We start from the raw sequence: 21,037 nt of genomic DNA on the forward strand, positions 1-21,037 counted from the left end.
GAGCCCATGCAGTGCCCCCTGGTGGCCTCCCCAGATCCCAACAGTGCTGTGGAGAACTCCCATCTCCCATGGAGCCCTGTGGGAGGCTGAGGCATCACTCCAACCCAGGGGGACGGACATCCAGCTTGCATGGGGAGGTATTGTACCATCCAGGACTGCTCCCCCTTAATATATAGTGAAGGGGTGTCCCAGCCGGGCCACAATAGATATATTATAACGAGGCGATATTCCTCCTGTAGTGATACGGTGGTAAGAAATCACATAAGAGAAAATAACTTTTAGCTTTCTTTAATGACGGTTTACGCAGCATAACAGATGAGGAAGCCATGACAAGCCCATGTGTAGAGTCTGCCATTTTCGTCGCTGCGCTGGAAGGATTTTCAGGATATGATGACATTATCTCCCATCATCCATTGGCTTCAAAGGTGTGCCGGGCAATGTTCCAAGGCTTTATACTCTTTCTTCATGTGCAGGCCCCCACTTAGGTAAATCATGCCATTCCAAACAAGGCAAAGACGATCCAATCTCATGCTGACTCTGACACACTGAGAGTACACGTTGCCCATTTTCGTAGTTTTTCCTGTCTTGTCTTCTAATGCTTGCCTAGCAGTTCTAAGTGATGAGCCCCTGTGTGCTAAATCAGGCCTTGTGTTAGCTGCACATGTGAATGGATTTATAACATTTTTTGTGTAGAGCACAGTGACATATTAAACTTATGTACTTATTACACCTGGACAGATAAACGGACAGCCACGGTAGCGTATTATATATAAAGAAGTTAGCAAACCTCTTATTTCACCCGCTCGCCGTCCCCTGTTGCAGGCCCTGCATTCCAGCAAAGTTAATTTCATCTGGCGTCTCCTCCTTCCTAACATGCGCCTGTTTCTTAACACAATCCTGATGGCCTACATGTTCAACATTCCTCAGCATAACTCCTAGCACAATTCTAGGACCCCAGCAATGCTGCATGTTTAATCCAAGAAATGAATATAACTGTGTGAGATGGTCCTCTGCTGGCCTGTTGGCCGTTCATTCTACTTACCAAGTTTGTTTTACATCTGATAATTTGATATGAAGCATGGAGAGATTCTGCTAATATGCTATGAACCGTTTGAACCTACAGAGGTTTGAAAATAAAAGTCAAATTGTCTATTGGTCCTAATTTTACAGTTTTGATGATATTCCATCTTGTTCTTGTCACAGAGAGAGAGAGAGACAAAGCTGCCATTTACTGTAACATCTACATGGATGTGAAGGAGGAGGCATGTGAGGTTGACATGGAGGAAAGGACCGTAAATGTTAAGGAGGAGGATCGTGAGTGGGAATATCTCCATCCAAAACAGGAGAGTCTGGCCGTTAAAGATGAGGACTCTGAACTGGGGTCAGCGGGCATCAAAGAAGAGCCTGAAGAGATGTCCGTCAGCAGTGAGACACACAACCATGTAAGCGTGGAGATTGTCAAGGAAGAGGACCTTCATGATGGGTGTCAAGATGGGCTGGTGACTGAGTTAGTCTCTTCTCAAAGCACACACTGTTCATCTCCAGAATCTTCTGCTGCTGTGAAGTCTGAATCATTACAGTCTGACACAAAGAGAAAAGAAGAAATTTCATCTGGAGCTCTTGAAGATCAACCAGCAACTACAAATCAGGGTGGAGAAGGTAAGTTTAAAATACAACTATGTGCCAGTTTAAAGGCTGAGGGTTAGGAGTCTGAAATGGTGACCATCACCTTTTTTAATGAGAAATTTAGAAATGTCACAAAATGGATGTGTTTTATGGTGTGTATAATGTACTGTAGTTTGAAAGTTCATCTATATTAATGTAAGGTTTAGCCTTTTGCTGTTTACTACAAGCCTTTCCCCAGACAAGTGTGTTGCACCAAAGTGCAGTTGCAAGAAAAAGTGTGTAAACCCTTTGGAATTCCCTTTCACGCTGTGGTCTGCTCTTCATTAAAGTCATGATTACAAACAAATGTGGTCAACTTAAACTCATAACACGCAAACATCAGTCTTGAACACATTATTTAAACATTCCCAGCCCAGTCCGTGATCCTCTGTTTTTACTGACTGGCAGGCCCTCCTTTAGCAACAATGGCCTTCACCCAATAAATCTTGTAGATGACTTGAATTTTAGAGCATTCCTCTTCTCCCAACGGTTGCAGTTTCTGGATATATCTGGAATTCTTTTACTACTACTTCTTCTTCCTTCAGCTGCTCCCGTTAGGGGTTGCCACAGCGGATCATCTTCTTCCATATCTTTCTGTTCTCTGAATCTTCTTCTGTTACACCCATCACCTGCATGTCCTCTCTCACCACATCCATAAACCTTCTCTTAGGCCTTCCTGTTTTCCTCTTCCCTGGTAGCTCTATCCTTAGCATCCTCCTCCCAATATACTCAGCATCTCTCCTCTGCACATGTCCAAACCAACGCAATCTCGCCTCTCTGACTTTGTCTCCTAACCGTCCAACTTGAGTTGACCCTCTAATGTCCTCATTTCTAATCCTGCCCATCCTCGTCACACCAAATGCAAATCTTAGCATCTTTAACTCTGACACCTCCAGCTCTGTCTCCTGCTTTCTGGTCAGTGCCACCGTCTCCAACCCATATAATACAGCTGGTCTCTTTTACTAATTAGTAAAGTTGAGGTCAGGCCACATCATCTCCATTTTTGCTTAACGCTGGATTCTGTTTGGCCATTGTGGAACACCAGTTTCCTTCTGCTTAAGGCTTTTCTGTTGTTGACTTCATCCTGTGTTTCAGCTCCTTGTCTTGTTTTATCACTCATCTTCTATCATTCATCTGCTACCCTGACATTCTCCTGCCACATTTCTTAATTACTTTATGTATTTCATGTTCCCATGATAACAGAAAGCTATCCAAACCCTAAAGTAGCAAAGCAGCCACAAGCCATGATGCTCCCCTCCACCATGAGGATTTGGTATTGGTGTGCAGTGCTCTTCTGTCTTTTACAAACTAACTGACTTGCAGAGTTGCCTCCTCTATGGCTCTTTCCATCCCTGGCTTACTAAAAACTCTCTACCTCCTTCACAGTTTCTTATACTCCGCATCTTCTGCCGTAATGGGGTTGTATGGCGATCCAGGTTGGCTGTAGCTGCCATACTCTTTGAACCTGGAACTTTTGATAATCCTCTTCCGAGATGAGCCGGGCAGTGAGACCACATGGCACAGTAAGTGGTAGCTGCAAAAGTGCTTTGTGTTTTTATTATTCCGTCAAAATAAGGGTTCAATATTCAAATGTGCAAAACTGTGCAGTTCACATCTCTAATAAATAAGTAAATAGTCCAATAGAAATGGTGAGGAAGGTGGAGGCTAAAAGCAGCAATAAGAAGAAAATCTGAAACAGGGTTAGAAGCCACGGTTTAACCCACTCAGGACCTTTTTTAAAATTCCTTATGACCCTTGGTTCCTCTCTTTAAAAATCAGATTTCTGCTACTCACCCCTTCGGGTCTTTGCAGCCCTCAGAGGTACCCACCGACAAGTGTAATCAACCCTCACATGGTCTTGTACCCCAAGCACCTCAGCCTGTCACCACTAGGGTACCCCAACGCTAAAATGTGTCCTTTGCCACCATCCCTCAGCATTGGATGGCCTCTAGCTGGAGTTTACTCCAAGTGGTTGGTCATTGCTAATCCCTGATCACTCAGCAGGAGTGACCCTGCCCCTCAAACGTCACCTGCTTGCTCCTTTTTGGGGTCACTTCCCGACCACTTACCTCGATGCTCTTGCACCCGCTGTTCCCACTCTTGACTCTTCATTCACTTTTCTTTCTCTTTAATCTCTATTTTTGTTTCTCGTCCATCTTTTCTCTGTCACACGTATAAAGGCCATCCTTTATACCTCTGAGGGTGCGGTGTCCTAATTATGACCCACAGAGAGTCAGTGAGTAAATTGAAACAGACCATGCCCTCCTGTGCAAGCACAATCAGCCCCAGTGTTCCCATTAGACATCCCAGGGCCATGCAAACACACACCCATGGAGCCTGAGCCACAGTGTTTTAATTTAAAAATCTGCCAGCAGTAATGGACTCTTATGTGCTTCACAACAGGTTGCCTTCTGTAATGAAGCACTCAGAACAAGGGTCATCTTCATTAACAGAGGATGCCCTTCTCATGTTATGGACAGGCCTTTCAATCAAGCCAGTGGTAGACCTTGTAACATCCACACTGGGCAAAACTCCAATAATGAAACTTGAATCTCACTGATCCTCCCATTACACCCTAGCACTCTTTCTCTCCCACAGTTCATCAAATAAAATTTCATCTAGAACCTCTCTTCATAACCCTCCCTTGATCTCCTTATGTCGATCACCTGACTTATGCAAACTTCTCATCCGCAGCCTACTGGCACAGAGGATAGCCACATTCCCCACCAGACACTTTAAGCTGTAACAGTGTCACCTACAAATATGTCATCAACAAATACCCTTGTATTTGGTCCCTCTGGTAAATTCAGTATTAAACAGCAAGCGTCTTTCCGGTCTAAATCTATGATTTTCTGCATTTCTTGTAGGAAGTGTCCAGCCATCTATACAGGTGAAACAGGGAGATGGCTAGCAGATCGTATCAAACACGACATTGACGACTTTAAAATTAAAGATCTTACAAAGCCATTTATAGAAGACATCACATCACTTGATCATATCCGGTGACCTCTGTTTGTGTTCTTTCACAGGGCTTCAAAGACACTTTTCAATGTAAGACAGAAGAAACTGGGCGTATTCTCAGCCTAGGATCACACATTTCTTCATTACCAGTTAGCTTTATAATCTCACTCTTCGTCTTCTCTAATAGCTGCTTTTTTTCAGCTACTCTAACCTTTTATCCTTTCATGTGCCCTGGCTTTGTTCCATCCTTCCCATCCTATCTAGACTCACTGGCCACTTTATTAGGTACACCTTGCTAGTACCAGGTTGGGCCCCCTTTTTGCTTTCAAAACTGCCCTAATTCTTCATGGCATTTATTCAACAAGATGCTGGAAACATTCCTCATGGATTTTGGCCCATATTGACATGACAGCATCACGCAGTTTCTCAGATTTGTTGGCCGCACATCCATGGTGTTGAATCTCTTGTTCTAAAACATCCCAAAGGTGCTCTACTGGATTGAGATCTGATGACGATGGAGTCCATTTGAGTCCAGTGCACTGATTGCCATGTTCAGGAAACCAGTTTGAGATGATCTGGGCTTTGTGACATGGTGCGTCATCCTGCTGGAAGGAGCCATCAGAAGATGGGGACACTGCAGTCATAAAGAGAACAATACTCAGGTAGGCTGTGACATTTAAACAATGCTCAGTTGGTGCTAAGGTGCCCAAAGATAATATCCCCCACACCATTACACCACCACCACCAGTCGCCTGAACTGTTGATACAAGGCAGGATGGATCCATGCTTTTATGTTGTTGATGCCAAATTCTGATCCTACCATCCAAATGTTGCAGCAGATACTGAGACTCATCAGACCAGGTGACATTTTTCCATTCTTCTGTAGAGCCCATGTGAATGGTAGTCTGTTCTTAGCTGAGAGGAGTGGCACCTGGCGTGGTCTCCTGCTGCTGTAGCCCACCTGCTTCATGGTTGGACGTGTTGTATGTTCAGAGATGCTCTTCTGCACACCTCAGTTGTAACAAGTGCTTATTTGAGTTCCTGTTGCCTTCCTATCCGCTCAGACCAGTCTGACCATTCTCTTCTGACCTCAACAAGGCATTTTCACCCAGAGAACTGCCACTCACTGATTTTTTTTTTCCCCCTTTTTCAGACTATTCTCTGTAAACCTTAGAGATGGTTGTGTGCGAAAATCCCAGTAGATCAGCAGTTTCTAAAATACTCAGAGCAGCATCAACCAGGCCACGTTCAAAGTCACTTCAATCCCCTTTTCTTCCCCATCCTGATGCTCGGTTGTGGTAACTAGCAGTTGAACAGGTGTATCTAATAAAGTGGCCACTGAGTGCATGTTACAGGTTTTTCCTTTCTAGTTCAGGTTCAAAGTTTATTGTCATGTGCGCAGTAAGGAAACATGTTTCCCTGTACAATGAAATTCTTTCTTTGCTGTCCATACCAAATGACAAAAATCAACATATAAAGATAAACATAAATAATAAGTAGCAGATAGATCATAAGTAACAGAGGCAGCATAAAGTATAAAAACAGAATAGAAATATAAAGTGTAATGTGCAGGTAGGTGTGTGATGGACAAGTGAAATACAGTTGTGTCAGGTAGATAGAATGAGGTGAACCACGGTTATAAACTCCAGTCAGTTATTTAGGAGTCTAATGGTCTTGGGAAAGAAAGAGTTCTCTAGTCTGGAAGTCCTGCATTTCATACTCTTATACCTCCTGCCTGAGGGTAGAAGTGTGAACAGTTTGTGTTGGGGGTGAGTGGGGTCCCTGAGGATCGAGGCAGCTCTCCTTCAGACTCTGCAGTTGTAGATGCTCTATATAGTGATGTGTCGTTCGCGAACGAGCCGGCTCTAAGAGGAGCCAATGCCCGTCGAGCAGAGCCGAAGCTTCAGCCGCTCCTGCTCAGCTATGCTGAAAATCCATTCGGCAGGGGCGGGACTTTACTTATATGGGCACACAGAACATTGGCTCATAATGCCGGCTCGTTCACGGACAACACATCGGACTAGGATTGTACCATTATGTGAAAGAAGGAAGGGGGGCAGACGCTCCGAAGACAGCGAGCGTTGGTACAGGCCAGGTACACAGAGCAACACTGTCGCTCTGTGTACCTGTCACTGTGACAGACGAGGAGCCAGATTTAAATGCAAGCGCATCGTGAAGAAAAAAAGAAGAGTGAAGAAATGAGTGAAAGCCGAAAAAGAAGCAGCATCTGGCTGCATTTCAGTGATATTGGAGACTGCAAAGCTAAGTGCAGAATTTGTAATATGAAAATATCCGTTAGAGCAAGGTCAACAACAAACCTGCACAGACATATAAGAACCACCCACCCATCCGTGCAACTGGAGGAGAGTGTGCCCTCTCTCCTGCCATCCACTGACCCTGGAAAAGAGCCAAGTACTTCTGCTGCAGCATCCACTGTCTTACCGAAAACTGCAGGTATAACACAGTCTTCAGTTCAAACCAAAATAAGAACATTTATTCCAAAACAAATGACGCCAAACAAACAAATAAGTGTCGATGAGGAGCTGGCGAAAATGATAGATAGCGACTTTCAACCATTTTCCATTGTGGAGGACAGAGGATTTACAACTTTTGTACAGGCCTTAAACCCCATGTATGTTCTCCCTAGCAGAAAAACTTTGTCCCAAACAATTATTCCATAACTATATATCTGATGATGGAGTACAACACTGTGCTTTCAGAAACCACTGCTCTGGAAAAAAGGTAGTATTTAATGACAACAGAGATATGGATGAGGCATTTCAAAGAATAAGTGCAGCAGCAGCAAGATGCAACCCCAGCAGCCTGTCTGCTCCTCCATCAGAAGGCCAAGAGAAAGAAATTGGAGCAGGGACGTGTTCACAGGAACCACAAGCTAATGCTGTGTGGAGGCTCTTTGACGAAAGAGCAACAGGAGACACTGCAAGGAGAAATCCCACAGCTGATGCTATGCTGGAGTTGAGGTCCTATCTTGAGGAGCCCCTCATCCAAAGAGCTGAAGACCCACTGAGCTGGTGGGAGGCCAAGGCTGCAGTCTACCCACGCCTGGTTAAGGTAATGGTAGGAAGACTTTGCATTGTCGCTACATCGGTCCCCTCAGAAAGAGTCTTCTCAAAAACAGGACAAATAATCACAGAGAGGAGAAATCGCATCAGCCCATCCAAGCCGAGGCATCTGGCATTTCTGAATGCCAACCTGGCCTAAAAACTTTTATTCAAAGAGTCATAGTGTTGTGGTGTTGTTGTTGAGTTTGGCCTTTATTTAATTTGTTTGCTGTGGAAAAAATGCATAAAAATACGTAATGTCTGAAAACAATGAATAAGAAATTGCTTATACACAAACCATTCATAATTGCTTAATTAGGCTAAAATATAAGCATCCAAGTGATACTAAACGAAGAGTCATTCGGGAGCCGTAAGAGCCGTCTCTTTAAAGGGAGCCGATCCAAAAGAGCCGAAGCTTTGAAAAGAGCCGGAGTTCCCATCACTAGCTCTGTAGAGAGGGCAGTGGGGTCCTGGTGATCTTCTCAGCAGTCTTTATCACTCTCTGCAGGTGTTTGCAGTCCATAGCAGTAGTGTTGCCGTACCACCAGTGATGCACCTGGTCAAATGCTCTCAACAATGCAGCTGTAAAAGTTGCCGAGGATCTTAGTCGACATACCAAACTTCCTCAGCCTCCTCATAAAGTACAGCCACTGTTGAACCCTCTTGACCAGCTGTGTGGTGCTAAGTGTCCAAGTGAGGTCCTCACTGATGTAGACGCCCAGGTATTTAATGCTGCTCACCCTCTCCACTTCAAGCCCTTGGATGAACAGTGACCGGTGAGGTCTCCTCTCCTTCCTCATGTCCTCTATCATCTCCTTCATCTTGTCTGTGTTGAGGGTGAGGTTGTTCTCCTCACACCATGACACCAGACAGGCCACCACCCTCCTGTAGGCCACCTCGTTCTGCACACCTGATGAAGTCTGTACACCCAAAATGTTGTGTCTTTAACTTTCTTTTTTTTTTTCGTGTGAACATAACCTTTAACTTTTTTTTTTCTTTCTATGGCAGGGGTGCGGAAATCCAACACCCGACTCGTCCGACACGGGTAAATTGACCGTCGGACAAGCGTGTTTTTTCTGGTTTCAGTTGTCCGTGAACAAGTGCAATTTTCTGGAGAAAAAAGAATTACATGTGCTGTGCAGGGCACATTTTTACCACTACTTTCAAATTTTAAACATTTGGGTACGTACTTCATGCGGAAACAGTCTACTTAATCATGTTCTTCATGTCTCAAATTGGTCTTCAATATTGTTTACAAAATGACGGATGATTTTTCAAAGGGGAAGCATTCTTATGGTCTTACATAAGTATTTTAAACTGCTATTTACACGCTTGGAGATACAGTCGTTTTTTTTTTTCATGCCGACATTACGATGTAATCTGATGATTTTTCATTATAATCGATAACTTTTATATATTACCAGTAATGGCGTATCGTGCAGTGAATACACTTGACTTGAGCATTCCTAGTTTTCTTACTCTTCCTCTTTCTCTGTTTAGCATTCGTTTGCTCAGAGGTTGATGCGCTTGCTGCTTCCTGAGCCGCTCTTCTTTTCTCCACTCTAGTGGCCTGCTGTTTCTCTTCTTTCATTGGCATCTTGTCGTGGTAAAGCTGATTAAGTTAGTTTTTTGTGTTGCAATTACTTAGTACTTTTTCCTTAATTTTTCACTTAATCTGGCACATAAATCTTCAATCTGCCTCAAGAATGATTAGTGAAGGTGGTGGGGAATGAGAACGGCGCCCGTACGCATGCGCTGCACAGCTGCGTGGTGCTGAGAGTTGATTCAACAATAAAATAAAATAAAAAGAGTAATAAAATCATCACCCCGAAAGCGGATAGTAGACGTCACGTAGTATATGTGTACCAAATTTCAAGTCAATAGGTGAACCGGTTTGCGAGCTACAGGTGATTTAAAATCCTGGACAGACAAACGAACCGCCACGGTAGCGTGTTATATAAAAAGATTGATAAAATTCATTATTTCTACATAAAAATGCGGTCATTTTACTTACAATGCACATGTTTTCACCACATAACAAAGCTTGTTAGGCAGTTAATCTTTCCTGAAATTTGCGGTTTCGCGTAGGTTGTGATACATTGAGGAGTTAAGAAATTTATTGCATGACATCATCAATTTTGATGAGCGTTCTATAGATTGTTTTTGATTAGAGAATTTTTCATATAAAACAAGTCAGTTTATTAAAAATAAAGAAGAAAACATTCTAACGTTTTCCAAATGTTATGAAATATCTATAAAAATCTTCACTTAGACGCAATTATTTTTTGTTCTTGTGAGAGATTATTCTCCAATATGAATTTAGTAAAGAGATCTATAAGAACCCGTCTGACTCGGGGAAAATCTTCAAAACCAGATGCGCATTGTTGTTGATGGCAAACCTTTAGAAGAGTATGACCCACTACAGCTTTGGAATTCTGGCTGTCATCTGGCAACAGGCACATCACTCATAAAAAACCTGAAAAGTTATCAGCATCCACTTCTGCAGGACCATCAGTCCAGGAACCATGCAGTTCAGCTCAAGCAGAAATGAACAGCATTCAGCCCATGCTGTCTGAGATGATAAAGATTCTTGGGGGAGAAGATGCTGCAAGACAAAAGCTGAAGAACATGGCAGAAAATGAATAAGGACAGTGTTCTGTTATGTAACTGTAATATGTGAAACAGAACTAGTGTAGCTATAATGAAGGCATTATTTATTAGTGAGTTAAAATGATAAGGGAATCTTTTATATAATGTTCTAGAGCAAGGTGGCAAAATACTACTCCCTGAAAGAACTTTTTTCAGTTTTAAAATGGAAGGCAGTTTTGGTATCAATAAAAGAGATCAGAAAAAATTAAACTATTTTTCACTTTTGTTATTTGTTTATGGGCAAGTGAATTTAACTGGGGGACAAGTGGATTTTCTAAGTTTGCTTGTCCATGGACAAGTAGAAAAAAATTTGATTTCCACACCCCTGCATGGCATTGCATATTCCTACCAAAGAGTTTAACATTTGTCTTAGTTGTCCACAAGAGACAACAGTAATTTTGAGAACGGTAATTTCCTTGGGGTTGTCCTCCTAGCAGCACTGCTATTGTGTTTTCCACCCAGCTAAAACATGAACAGAGACTTTTTCAAGTTCACGATTTCTGCAGGTCCTTTGCTGTGGGATGATCTGTCTCCGTGATTATATTAAATTCGCTATGCTGATCTGCTCCCGTTTCATCTTACAGTACTCTACGACTGGAAACTGATCTGATTTTCATAACCTGGCTTTTGGCTCCGGGGCGATCATGCCTGAAATTACCAAGCGTTACTGTTTATGGCTGTGTATTGGAACCTCCAAATCCTGCTACCTCATCCTGCTATGCTTTCTGCTGCTTTGCTATCGCTGCTCACCTACGCTACCACACCCGCCTGTCCTACCGGTTCCACTGTGCTGTGCTGCTTCTCCACTGCTATTCAGATAAGTATTACTCAGTATCATGATAAAATACTCTCATGACAAACTCCTTCTTATTAAACTGTTTGTCCAGAGCAAATGGTCTGACTGGAACATCCTAAAAGACGCTGGTATATTGCAACGCCCGAAATATGTACATCGCGGGTCAGGTCGCCGCCACCGCCGGGCTGCGAATGAAAAGACTACCGGCAGCATTTGCTCAGGAATACGCCGTCTTTCTCATGAACCTGGAAATAGAAGTGTCAGTGTGCCAAATTTGCATTATGTGGAAATAAACCCTGATCACGGCTCTGTGCAGAAAGAAGCCTCATTATTGCACACATTGCACTATTTAACTCGAGGTCTCTTAATGGCAAAGCATTGGTGCTGTCAGAACTCATCACTGACACCAAACTTGATATTCTGTGTTTAACGGAGACTTGGCAAAAACCAAACAAATTTGTGTCTCTCAAAGAGGCGACTCCAATTGGTTTCACTTTCCACACAGAGCCTCGCAGCTCAAGACAAGGCGGCGGGCTTGCAGTAATTGTCAGAGCAGACTTAAACATCAAACGAATCCCGATTGACTGTCCATTGTCTTTTGAGTGCCTGGCTCTTAAACTAATAACGAAATCAGGTCCTGTCTCACTCATTGTTCTGTATCGTCCCCCAAAATACAATGCATCGTTCTTATCCGATCTGATTGAACTTTTGACCCACCTAAGCTCTTACTCTCAGAGAATTATCCTTCTTGGTGATTTCAACATCCATATTGACATTACTACATCTAAACTGAGAAATGAATTCCTATCCTTACTGGACTGTTTTGACTTGACACAACATGTTGATTTTCCCACCCACTCTGGTGGTCATATACTGGACCTGATCTGCACTTCTGGACTATCTGTTGCCAACACTTACAGCACTGATTTGGGACTCTGGAATTGACCTACCGAAATTAATCAGGTCAGCTGACTCCATGAATTCTTTTAAAAAACAACTCAAAACTCATCTGTTCAGGAAGGCTTTTAGCTCTACTAGACTTTATTACCCTTCTCTCAGTTTACTTCTCTGTCAAGATGCTCATGTAACCTGTGTGTGTGTGTGCTAGACCATCAATTATGTTGTCGGTTTCTTTTTTTTTCAGAATTCACTGTCTTAATCTTCTTTATTTATTTATCTGGTTCGTACAATGCTATATACTGTATACACTGCCGTTCTTTATTATATTCTGTAAGTGCCTTGAGCATGGGAAAGGTGCTATATAAATAAAACGTCTTATTATTATTATTATTTGCCCCAAGGCCCTTTTGCCCCCTTTGTGTTCTTGTTGTGATGTTTGTAAATTCTGTCTTCCTGAACTGATGAATACCCAGGCCTTGTCCAAATCCGGTGTCTCTCTCCAGTTGTTTTTCTAAAGTCCTCTAATATTTCATGAATAGATCTTTATTTAGAAAAGTCGACTCCACCCCTACCCAAACTTTGTGTGCCCTTTTAAAGGGTTGGGCACTTCCAAGTCCCAACTCCAGTCTCATCTCATTTGTTTTCTTCCCGACTCCAATGAGCTTCTGCAGTGGTCCTTAGCACAGAGGGTCACAGGCTGGACTGTGAAGGTTTAAATGATGTGTTCAGGATTGACATTTCAATTTTAAGTTGATTATGTTTGTCTATTATTGTGATGTAGCTGAAAACCAGACCATATTTTCAGGATTATTTCATGCTGAAATTCGGGGGATTCTGAAGGGCATGCAAACTTTCTCTTCCAACTGTCAATTGAATTAAATTAAACTGGAAGATTTTAAAAAACACATTCTCATATCCGCTTAATACAACTGCGTTGTCCATCTCTGTTAAATACGCAATTTTAGCTAACAATATTCCAGTGCTCTTCAATCTGGCCTCTTTTTAATGTCATTTTTTTTTTGGATAGAAGTGTCTGTTAAGCAAATAAATGTAAATGTAATTTGAGTCCCTTATGAATTGCTCAAATTACGGTTTTACTGATGCGTCAATTCGCATTGGACTGCAGTTTTATTTTTTTTTTTTCCTAAAGACCTTGTAGAAGGTAGACAACTGTGTAATGCTTACTGAGACGTGAACGTGTAGTCTGTAAAAAGGTATGGACGTGAGCGATTTGGATAAGTCTGAAATTACAGAGGTCCTCAAGTAAGAAATGTTCTGCTCCAACTCCTGCTCAAAGTTCAGCTCCCTGGGCATTGAAAGGAGCAAGATGATGACATGGTATCTGATAAGGATGCCTACCTGGGAAACCAAGAGGAGGGCTTGGGGTCTCCAGAACACGCTGGAGCGACGATGTCTCTTTGCTGGCACCCGGTGTGGTCTCCTGCTGCTGTAGCCCACCTGTTTCAAGGTTGGACGTGTTGTGTGTTCAGAGATGCTCTTCTGCACACCTCGGTTGTAACGAGTGCTTATTTGAGTTCCTGTTGTCATTCTATCAGCTCAAAACCAGTCTCTCCATTTTCCTCGGACCTCACTGGATATTTTCCATTTTTTGGACCATTCTCTGTAAACCCTAGAGATGGCTGTGTGTGAAAATCTCAGTAGTCTCTGAAATACTCTGAACGTGGCCTGGTTGGTGCTGCTCAAAGTCACTTCAGTCCCCTTTCTTCCCCATTCTGATGCTTAGTTTGAACTTCAGCAAGTCATCTTGACAACGTCTACAGGCTGAAATACGTGAAGTTACTGCCCTGTGATTGGCTGATTAGATATTTGTGTTAACAAGCAGTTGAACAGGTGTACCTAATAAAGTGGCCTGTTTTTCCATTCCAGTTGCACACCCTGGGGTCACCTCAGTATTGTCCGAGAGAAGGTGGCAGGAAGAAGGAATTTCTAGGCATCATTGCTTAGATTGTTGCCCCTGTGATCCAGATCTGGATAAGGTGCAGAAAATGGATGCAGAAAAACACACAAATTACATTAAGTGCACATTAAGGCAAATTTTAATTTGATTCACATAAATAAATCCTGACGGTACATGTTCATTAACATTATAATGGAAAGTATAGTATAAATGTCACCAGTGTGCCACTAAACTGACCAGTCCTGGTGTCAACTGCCACTCCCTAAGATAGTAGACACAAGTAACTGTGCTGATCTCAAGTTTTCTCATCTCCTAATTTCTTCTTCCAGACCACTGCAGCTGCTGTGCATAAACATGTCACCTAGTTGATTTCTCCATTATGCTTTAGTGATTTAAATTTAATATTTTGATACACATTTTGGAGTCAAGTGGCTTTTGTCTGAGCGTGGAGAAATGTCAGGGCACGTTCTTATTCGGAAAGGAACATTATTATGGTTGGCATAGCAGTCTGTTTAATAAATAAAACCCTCTTCAGTATTGCTATGTAATAACAAAGATCTAATTTTAACTCTGTTAACTGAATAAGATAAGAACAGTCATGTGAGAAAGTAAGTACACCCCATGAAATGTTTTTTTCTTTTTAAACAGATGTGGACATATAGATTTGATCTTCATTTAAATGTATCTGTGGGTAAACATGATGGAATTGGGGAACAAAACAATGAAAATTTGACTTTGAGATAACCTATTCAATGAAATTTAAACAATTGTGATTTCTGACTGTGGAAATAGGCCACCCTCGGCTCTACTAGCTGGTATTGCCACCTTTTTTTCAAGAACTGTCAAGCGTTCTCTGATATTGACTGGGAGAAAGCTCAGTGGAGGAGTGGGAAAAACTATGTGACGTTTTGAGAGATATCTGTTTCAAATCCACCCAGCAGCATCTCCAGGGGATTCAGAGCCGAGCCATTGCAGAACTTCCCATGTCTTTCTTTATATCCATTCCTTGGTGGAATTTTTGGTATGTTTAGGGTCTGTGTCAAGTTGTGAGATCCACTTTTAGCTGAGCTTCAGTCTTCTCACAGGTTGACTCATGTTATCCTCAAGCGCCCTCTGGAACAATAGAGAATTCCTAGTGGATTTTGTGATAATAAACTGCCTGCCAGGATGTATCAAAGCAACCCACAACCACAACACACCACCATACTTTACCATAGAAAGGTAGATAATATTTGGTATAGTTGTCAAGATTACTCAGAAAGTATTTGGTGCAGTTGGCAGGATTACACAGATAAATAGAAAGTATTTGGTGTAGTTGACAGGATTACTTAGATAAATAGCTAGAACATATTTGGGGTAGTTGGTGGGATTTCTCAGATAAACGAGTGAGCAAATTAATTTTATTTATCCCTAAGTGGAAAATTTGGCAGATTCTTCTGGTCGAATGCTGCTGCTGGTTTTTAAACATGTCTTCTCGTACTGTGGCCATTTAACTCTCCCTTTCCTTCACCTGTCAATAGAACATTGTTCCACAAGATCTGACTTTTGCCTAGGTGTTCATGGGGAAATTTTTATCTGTTCTGTCTGTTTACCTCCTGGCACACCTCCAATATAGATCTTATGTGTGCAGCCTCTTTCTAATGGTAGACTTAACACTGTAGATGTCAAAGTTCTTAAGAGCTTCCTACAGATCCCATGACAAACTTTTAGGTTTCTTATTACACTCCGATCTCAGGCTGAACCTTCTGGGGAGGCCTGGACAAGTTGGCAGTTCTTTAAAATCTCCTCCACTCCTATGATGATTTTTCCGGACAGTGGAATAGTTGTTTTCAGTTATTTGGAGATCTTTGTAAATGCCTTTCCAAACTGCTAAGCATCTAGAACCTTCTTTCTAAATGCCTCAGAGAGCCCTTTCGACCCTGGCATGGTGATAATGTGCACGTCAGCAACAAACTAAATGCTTCAGGCTTAAATAAGACAGGTTCAGGTAAGATCCTCTCTAATGATGTTGTAATCATTTGCTCCTGATTCAATTTTAAGGTATCTATCTGAGGTAGTGACATGTAGAATTGGATTTACTTTTTCCAAATGCAAAATTTGCATTTATGATTATTTCAGTTATGCAGCAGTCTTCAAAATATACAGTCGACTTCACACATATTGACACAACTCGAGAGCGAGCATTAACATAATATAGGCAACACATATAATTATTCTAATTTTCCTTAAAATGTCTGGAGAAATTGCTAACTATTCATTTAATACAAGTAACTCCTGTAAAAGTGTTTTATCTTTGGATTAGTTTATTCTGTGAAAAGCATACAGTCATGTGAAAAAGAAAGTACACCACTTTATTTATAGTTCTATGGTTTTTATGTCTCAGGACATAATAAAAATAATTTTCTGGTCCTTAACAGGTTCTAAAAATAATCAAATCTAACCTCGGTGGATTCCACCGTGTCATTATTTATTTAACGAAAATGAAGCCAAACTGGAGAAACCATGTGTGAAAAACTAAGTACACCCCTGTGATTCAGTAGCTTGTAGACGCACCTTGAGCAGCAATAAGTTGAAGTCATCGTTTTCTGTCTGACTTTATCTGTCTCTGACATTGTTGTGGAGGAATTTTGGCCCCCTCATCTTTACAACGTTGCTTCAGTTCTTTGAGGTTTGCGGCCATTCATTTCTGCACAGCTCTCATAAAGTCCACAACAGTATTTCAGTCAGGTTGAGGTCTGGACTTTGTCTGGGCCATTGCAATACCTTTCTTTTTCAGCCATTCTGTTGTAGATTTGCTAGTGTGCCTGTGATCATTGTCCTGCTGCATGACCCAATGTCTGACAGACGGCATCACATTTTACTCGAGAATACTTTTCATATGCAGAGGAGTTGGTGGTTGACATCAATGACTGCAAGGGCTCAGGTCCTCTGGCTGTGAAACACAAGCGCAAATCATCAGCCCTCCACCAGTATCCTTGACAGTTGGTCTGAGGTGTTTGTGCTGATATGCTGTATTTGGTTTACTGGTGCAAAAATGGCTTCCGTCACCACATGCAGTTGGGTGCTACCCTTTAGTGGTGGTTCAAGTGGCTCATTACTCACTGCAGTGCTCTGAGTAGTGAGAAAAATCACTGTATACTCTAAATTATTATTATTATCTGTCCTTAACGTCCTGTTCTATTCACTCATGTACCAAGTCCATCCCTTGAGCTTAGGGCTACCATGAGGGTGTGATGGGTTTACTTGATGATTAAAGTCCTCCTCAGTAAATGAGCAGTGCCAAGGAGGATGATCTTCTGAACCACTTGAAGATATTATACAAGATATCTTGTATCTTGATATTACCAGAGATTTTGTTGGTGTAGTTCCTCATGCCTTTCTTGACCAGCCTGAGAGCACCAATTACCACTGGTATTATTGTGGTTTTCATACCCTACATATTTACATGTTTATATTGGGAGAGTTTTTCAGTAGTTTTAAGGGAGGTGTTTCTTTCAATGGTGACAGACCTGTCAATGAGCAGACAAGAGCCATCCTTCTTGCCTTTCACTGCTATATCGGGTCTGTTCATTTTGATGTCTTTATCAGTTTGTATGGGCATATCCCATAATATAGTCACCTAATCATTTTCAGTTACTATTGATGGCTCATTTTTGTAACATTTGACTTGGATGTTATAGTGTTTGCATATAACCCAATGGAATTATGCTGCTGCTTTGATATGTCCTTATATCATTATTATGTTAAAAAAGAAAAAACTCACAGGGTGTACTTACTTTTTCATATGACTATAAATCTGCACACTATTTGAAGAGTATGATGATTAACTGCTAATGCAGTTCTGTAATATGTATAACAAAATGTGATCAGTAATCTTGTCAATTGCGTCGATCACACATGATCTCTTTAGTTTACTGTTTCAGCTTCCTGGCTCGAGGGATTGCGTCCATGTAATTAGTGGTCGTTAATTTGTCTCTATATTGCAAGTTGAGTGTCTTTCTACGTGGAATTTACTGTGAGTTTTACAACAGCTAATGCTCCTATTGTCAAACAGCATTTATTTAATGTTGTGACTTGATGAGAGTAAAAGAACAGTGCATTGAAAATAAACTTTTTATTTTCTCATTTAATCTTCATACAGGAGACAAACCTTTCCGCTGTTTGGAATGTGGCAAACAATTTGGTAACTGGAGAAATCTTCGGCTACACAGTAGAATTCATATTGGGGCCAAGTCATATTACTGTTCTGAGTGTGGCAAAGCATTCTTGCATAACAGTAATTTTCACAGGCACAAAAAAATTCACACTGGAGAGAAGCCCTATTGCTGTTTGGAATGTGGTAAGTGCTTCAGCGACAGTGCGACATTTCAGAGACACACTAGAATTCACAGCGGAGAGAAGCCCTATTGCTGTACTGAATGTGGGAAGCAATTCTCTGACAAGAAAACTCTTCAGAGTCATAGGAGAATTCACACAGGAGAAAAGCCGCATTGCTGTTCTGAATGTGGCAAGCGGTTTTTGCAAATTAGCAATCTGCGGAGCCACCAAAGAATTCATATGGGCGAGAAGCCGTATTGCTGTTCTGAATGTGGCAAGTGGTTTTCAAAAAAGAGCAGTCTTCAGAGCCACCAACGAATTCACACAGGAGAGAAGCCTTATTGCTGTTCTCAATGTGGCACAGGATTTCGTTACAGGAGCACTCTTCAGAGACACACTAGAGTTCACACTGGGAAGAAGCCATTTGGCTGTTCTGAATGTGGCAAAGAGTTCTGTGATAAAAGTACTCTTCAGAACCATACTAAAATTCACACAGGAGAGAATTCATTTTGCTGTTCTGAATGCGGCAAACAGTTCTGGGACAAGAGTACTCTTCAGAACCACACTAGAATCCACATTCAAGAGAAGCCATTTTGCTGTTCTGAGTGTGGCAAACAATTCCGACACAGGAGTCAGCTTGAGGTTCATGTTAGAGTTCACACTGGAGAGAAGTCCTATTGCTGTTCTCAATGTGACAAAAAGTTTTCAACAATTAGCTGTCTTCACAGACACACAAGAATTCACACTGGAGAAAAGCCATATTGCTGTTCTGAATGTGGCAAACAATTCCGACAGAGGAGTAATCTTCAGAACCACACTCGAATTCACACTGGAGAGAAACCATTCTCCTGTTCTGAATGTGGCAAACGATTCTGTCGAAAGGACTCTCTTCAGAATCACACTCAGATTCACACCAGGCAGAAGCTGTTTTGCTGTTCTGAATGTGGAAAATCGTTCTGTGACAGGAGTCGTCTTTGGTCGCACATTAATATTCACACCAGAGAGAAGTCCTATTGCTGTTCCAAATGTGGCAAACAGTTTCCAAGAAGGAGTGCTCTTCAGATTCACAAAGTAATTCACACAGGAGAAAAGCCTTATTGCTGTCCCGAATGTGGCAAGCAGTTTTCACAAAAGAGCATTCTTACAAGACACAAAAAAATTCACACAGGAGAGAAGCCTTTTGGCTGTTCTGAATGTGGCAAGCAGTTTTCCCAAAAGATTAAACTCAAGTTCCACCAAACAATTCACACGGGTGAAAGGCCATATTGCTGTTCTGAATGTGGCAAGCAGTTTTCACACAAGGGCAATCTTCTGAGCCACCAAAGGGTCCATACAGGAGAGAAGCCTTATTCCTGTTCTGACTGTGGCAAACAATTTTCAAAAAAGAGCTATCTTCAGAACCATCAAAGAAGTCATAATGTCCCCACAACAATGGAGCAGACAAGATCACACAAGCATACGGTGAGCGAGAAAATAAGAGGACTAGATACAGTCCAGTGATCAAATGAAGGTAAAGAGGACGTCACATACTACAACTTCTACACAACTGGTCATGAGTTCAGAAGGGTACCCTGGGAGGGCTTATGCAAAAACACAGTGCAGAAATGTTATCTCAATTTTCAAGTTAGATAAGATAACTGATGCAGATTTAGGATACTTTATTGAAATATTTAAAGAACGAAAACAAATTAGTCCAACGAAATTAGAACTCCACCAAGGAACAACAAAAGAAAGAATAACACAGGAAATGAAGAAATGATACTATCATGAAAGCATCGGCAGAGAATTTGCCTAACAAGGAATTCCAAATAGAAGGATGGAGGTACAGTGGATTTATAGTGACAACAATAGATTGTACTCAACAGAAAGTGCCAGAAAACCACAAGAGAAGATCGAGGCAGTGGGTGAAGACGAGGAGCAATGACAGTACGAGAAACCGTAGAGAGTCACAAAATGGGGGAAAAAAAAATGAAAAGGAGAGAAAGTAAAGAACACGTCAAGAGCAGAAATGACACCATCATTAGAGGACAAAGTCATCTGGGAAATCATAAAGAAGAACTCCTGAATTTATTCAAAGAACAAGTTTACTGAAATCAATAAGAAGAGAGGAGTGACCAAGAATATCAATAAGCCGTAATGAACGGGATACTACAAGTAAGGCATCTGTGAGGAAGCAAAGTACAACACCAGTTCTGAAAAAGTTTGGACATGGTGTAAGTAAGTAAAAACAGAATGCAATGATTTGCAAATCACATAAACCCGCATTTTATTCACAATAGAACATAGAAAACATATCAAATGTTTAAACTGATAAACTGTACCATTTCAAGAAAAGAATAAAGTTGTTTTGAATTTGGTGGCAGCAACACGTCTCAGAAACGTTGGGCCAGGGCCGTGTGTACCCCACTGTGTAGCACCCCCTCTTCTTTTAACAGCGGTCCGTAAACGTCTGGGAACTGAGGAGACCAGTTGCTGGACTTTTGGAAGAGGAACGTTCTGCCATTCTTGTCTGATAGAGGATGCTAGCTGCTCAACAGTCCTGGGTTGTCTTTGTTGAATTTTTCACTACATGGTCCGCCAAATCCAACTGGTGAAAGGTCTGGAGTGCAGGCCGGCCAGTTCAGCCCCCGGACTCTTCTACTATGAACCATGCTGTAATAATAGACACAGTATGTGCTTTAGCATTGCTTTAGGCCTTCCCTGAAAAAGACGTCACCTGGATGGGGAGTACATGTTGCTTTAAAACCCATCTATACCTTTCAGCATTGA

At 41.7% G+C, this 21,037-nt stretch overlaps 1 protein-coding gene across 1 annotated transcript; it reads left to right on the forward strand.

Annotated features, from left to right (window-relative positions):
- Positions 1–1,208: 1,208 nt before the first annotated feature.
- Positions 1,209–20,478, forward strand: LOC114668439 (oocyte zinc finger protein XlCOF6-like). The gene is made up of 2 exons (XM_028824199.2): positions 1,209–1,659; positions 18,093–20,478. Exons 1-2 carry the CDS (start codon positions 1,245–1,247, stop codon positions 19,766–19,768), a joined length of 2,091 nt encoding a protein of 696 aa, XP_028680032.1. The 5' UTR covers positions 1,209–1,244; the 3' UTR covers positions 19,769–20,478.
- The last annotated feature ends 559 nt before the right edge of the window (positions 20,479–21,037 follow it).

The sequence above is a fragment of the Erpetoichthys calabaricus genome, chromosome 1, assembly GCF_900747795.2.
Source record: "Erpetoichthys calabaricus chromosome 1, fErpCal1.3, whole genome shotgun sequence".
Classification (NCBI taxonomy): Eukaryota; Metazoa; Chordata; class Cladistia; order Polypteriformes; family Polypteridae; genus Erpetoichthys; species Erpetoichthys calabaricus.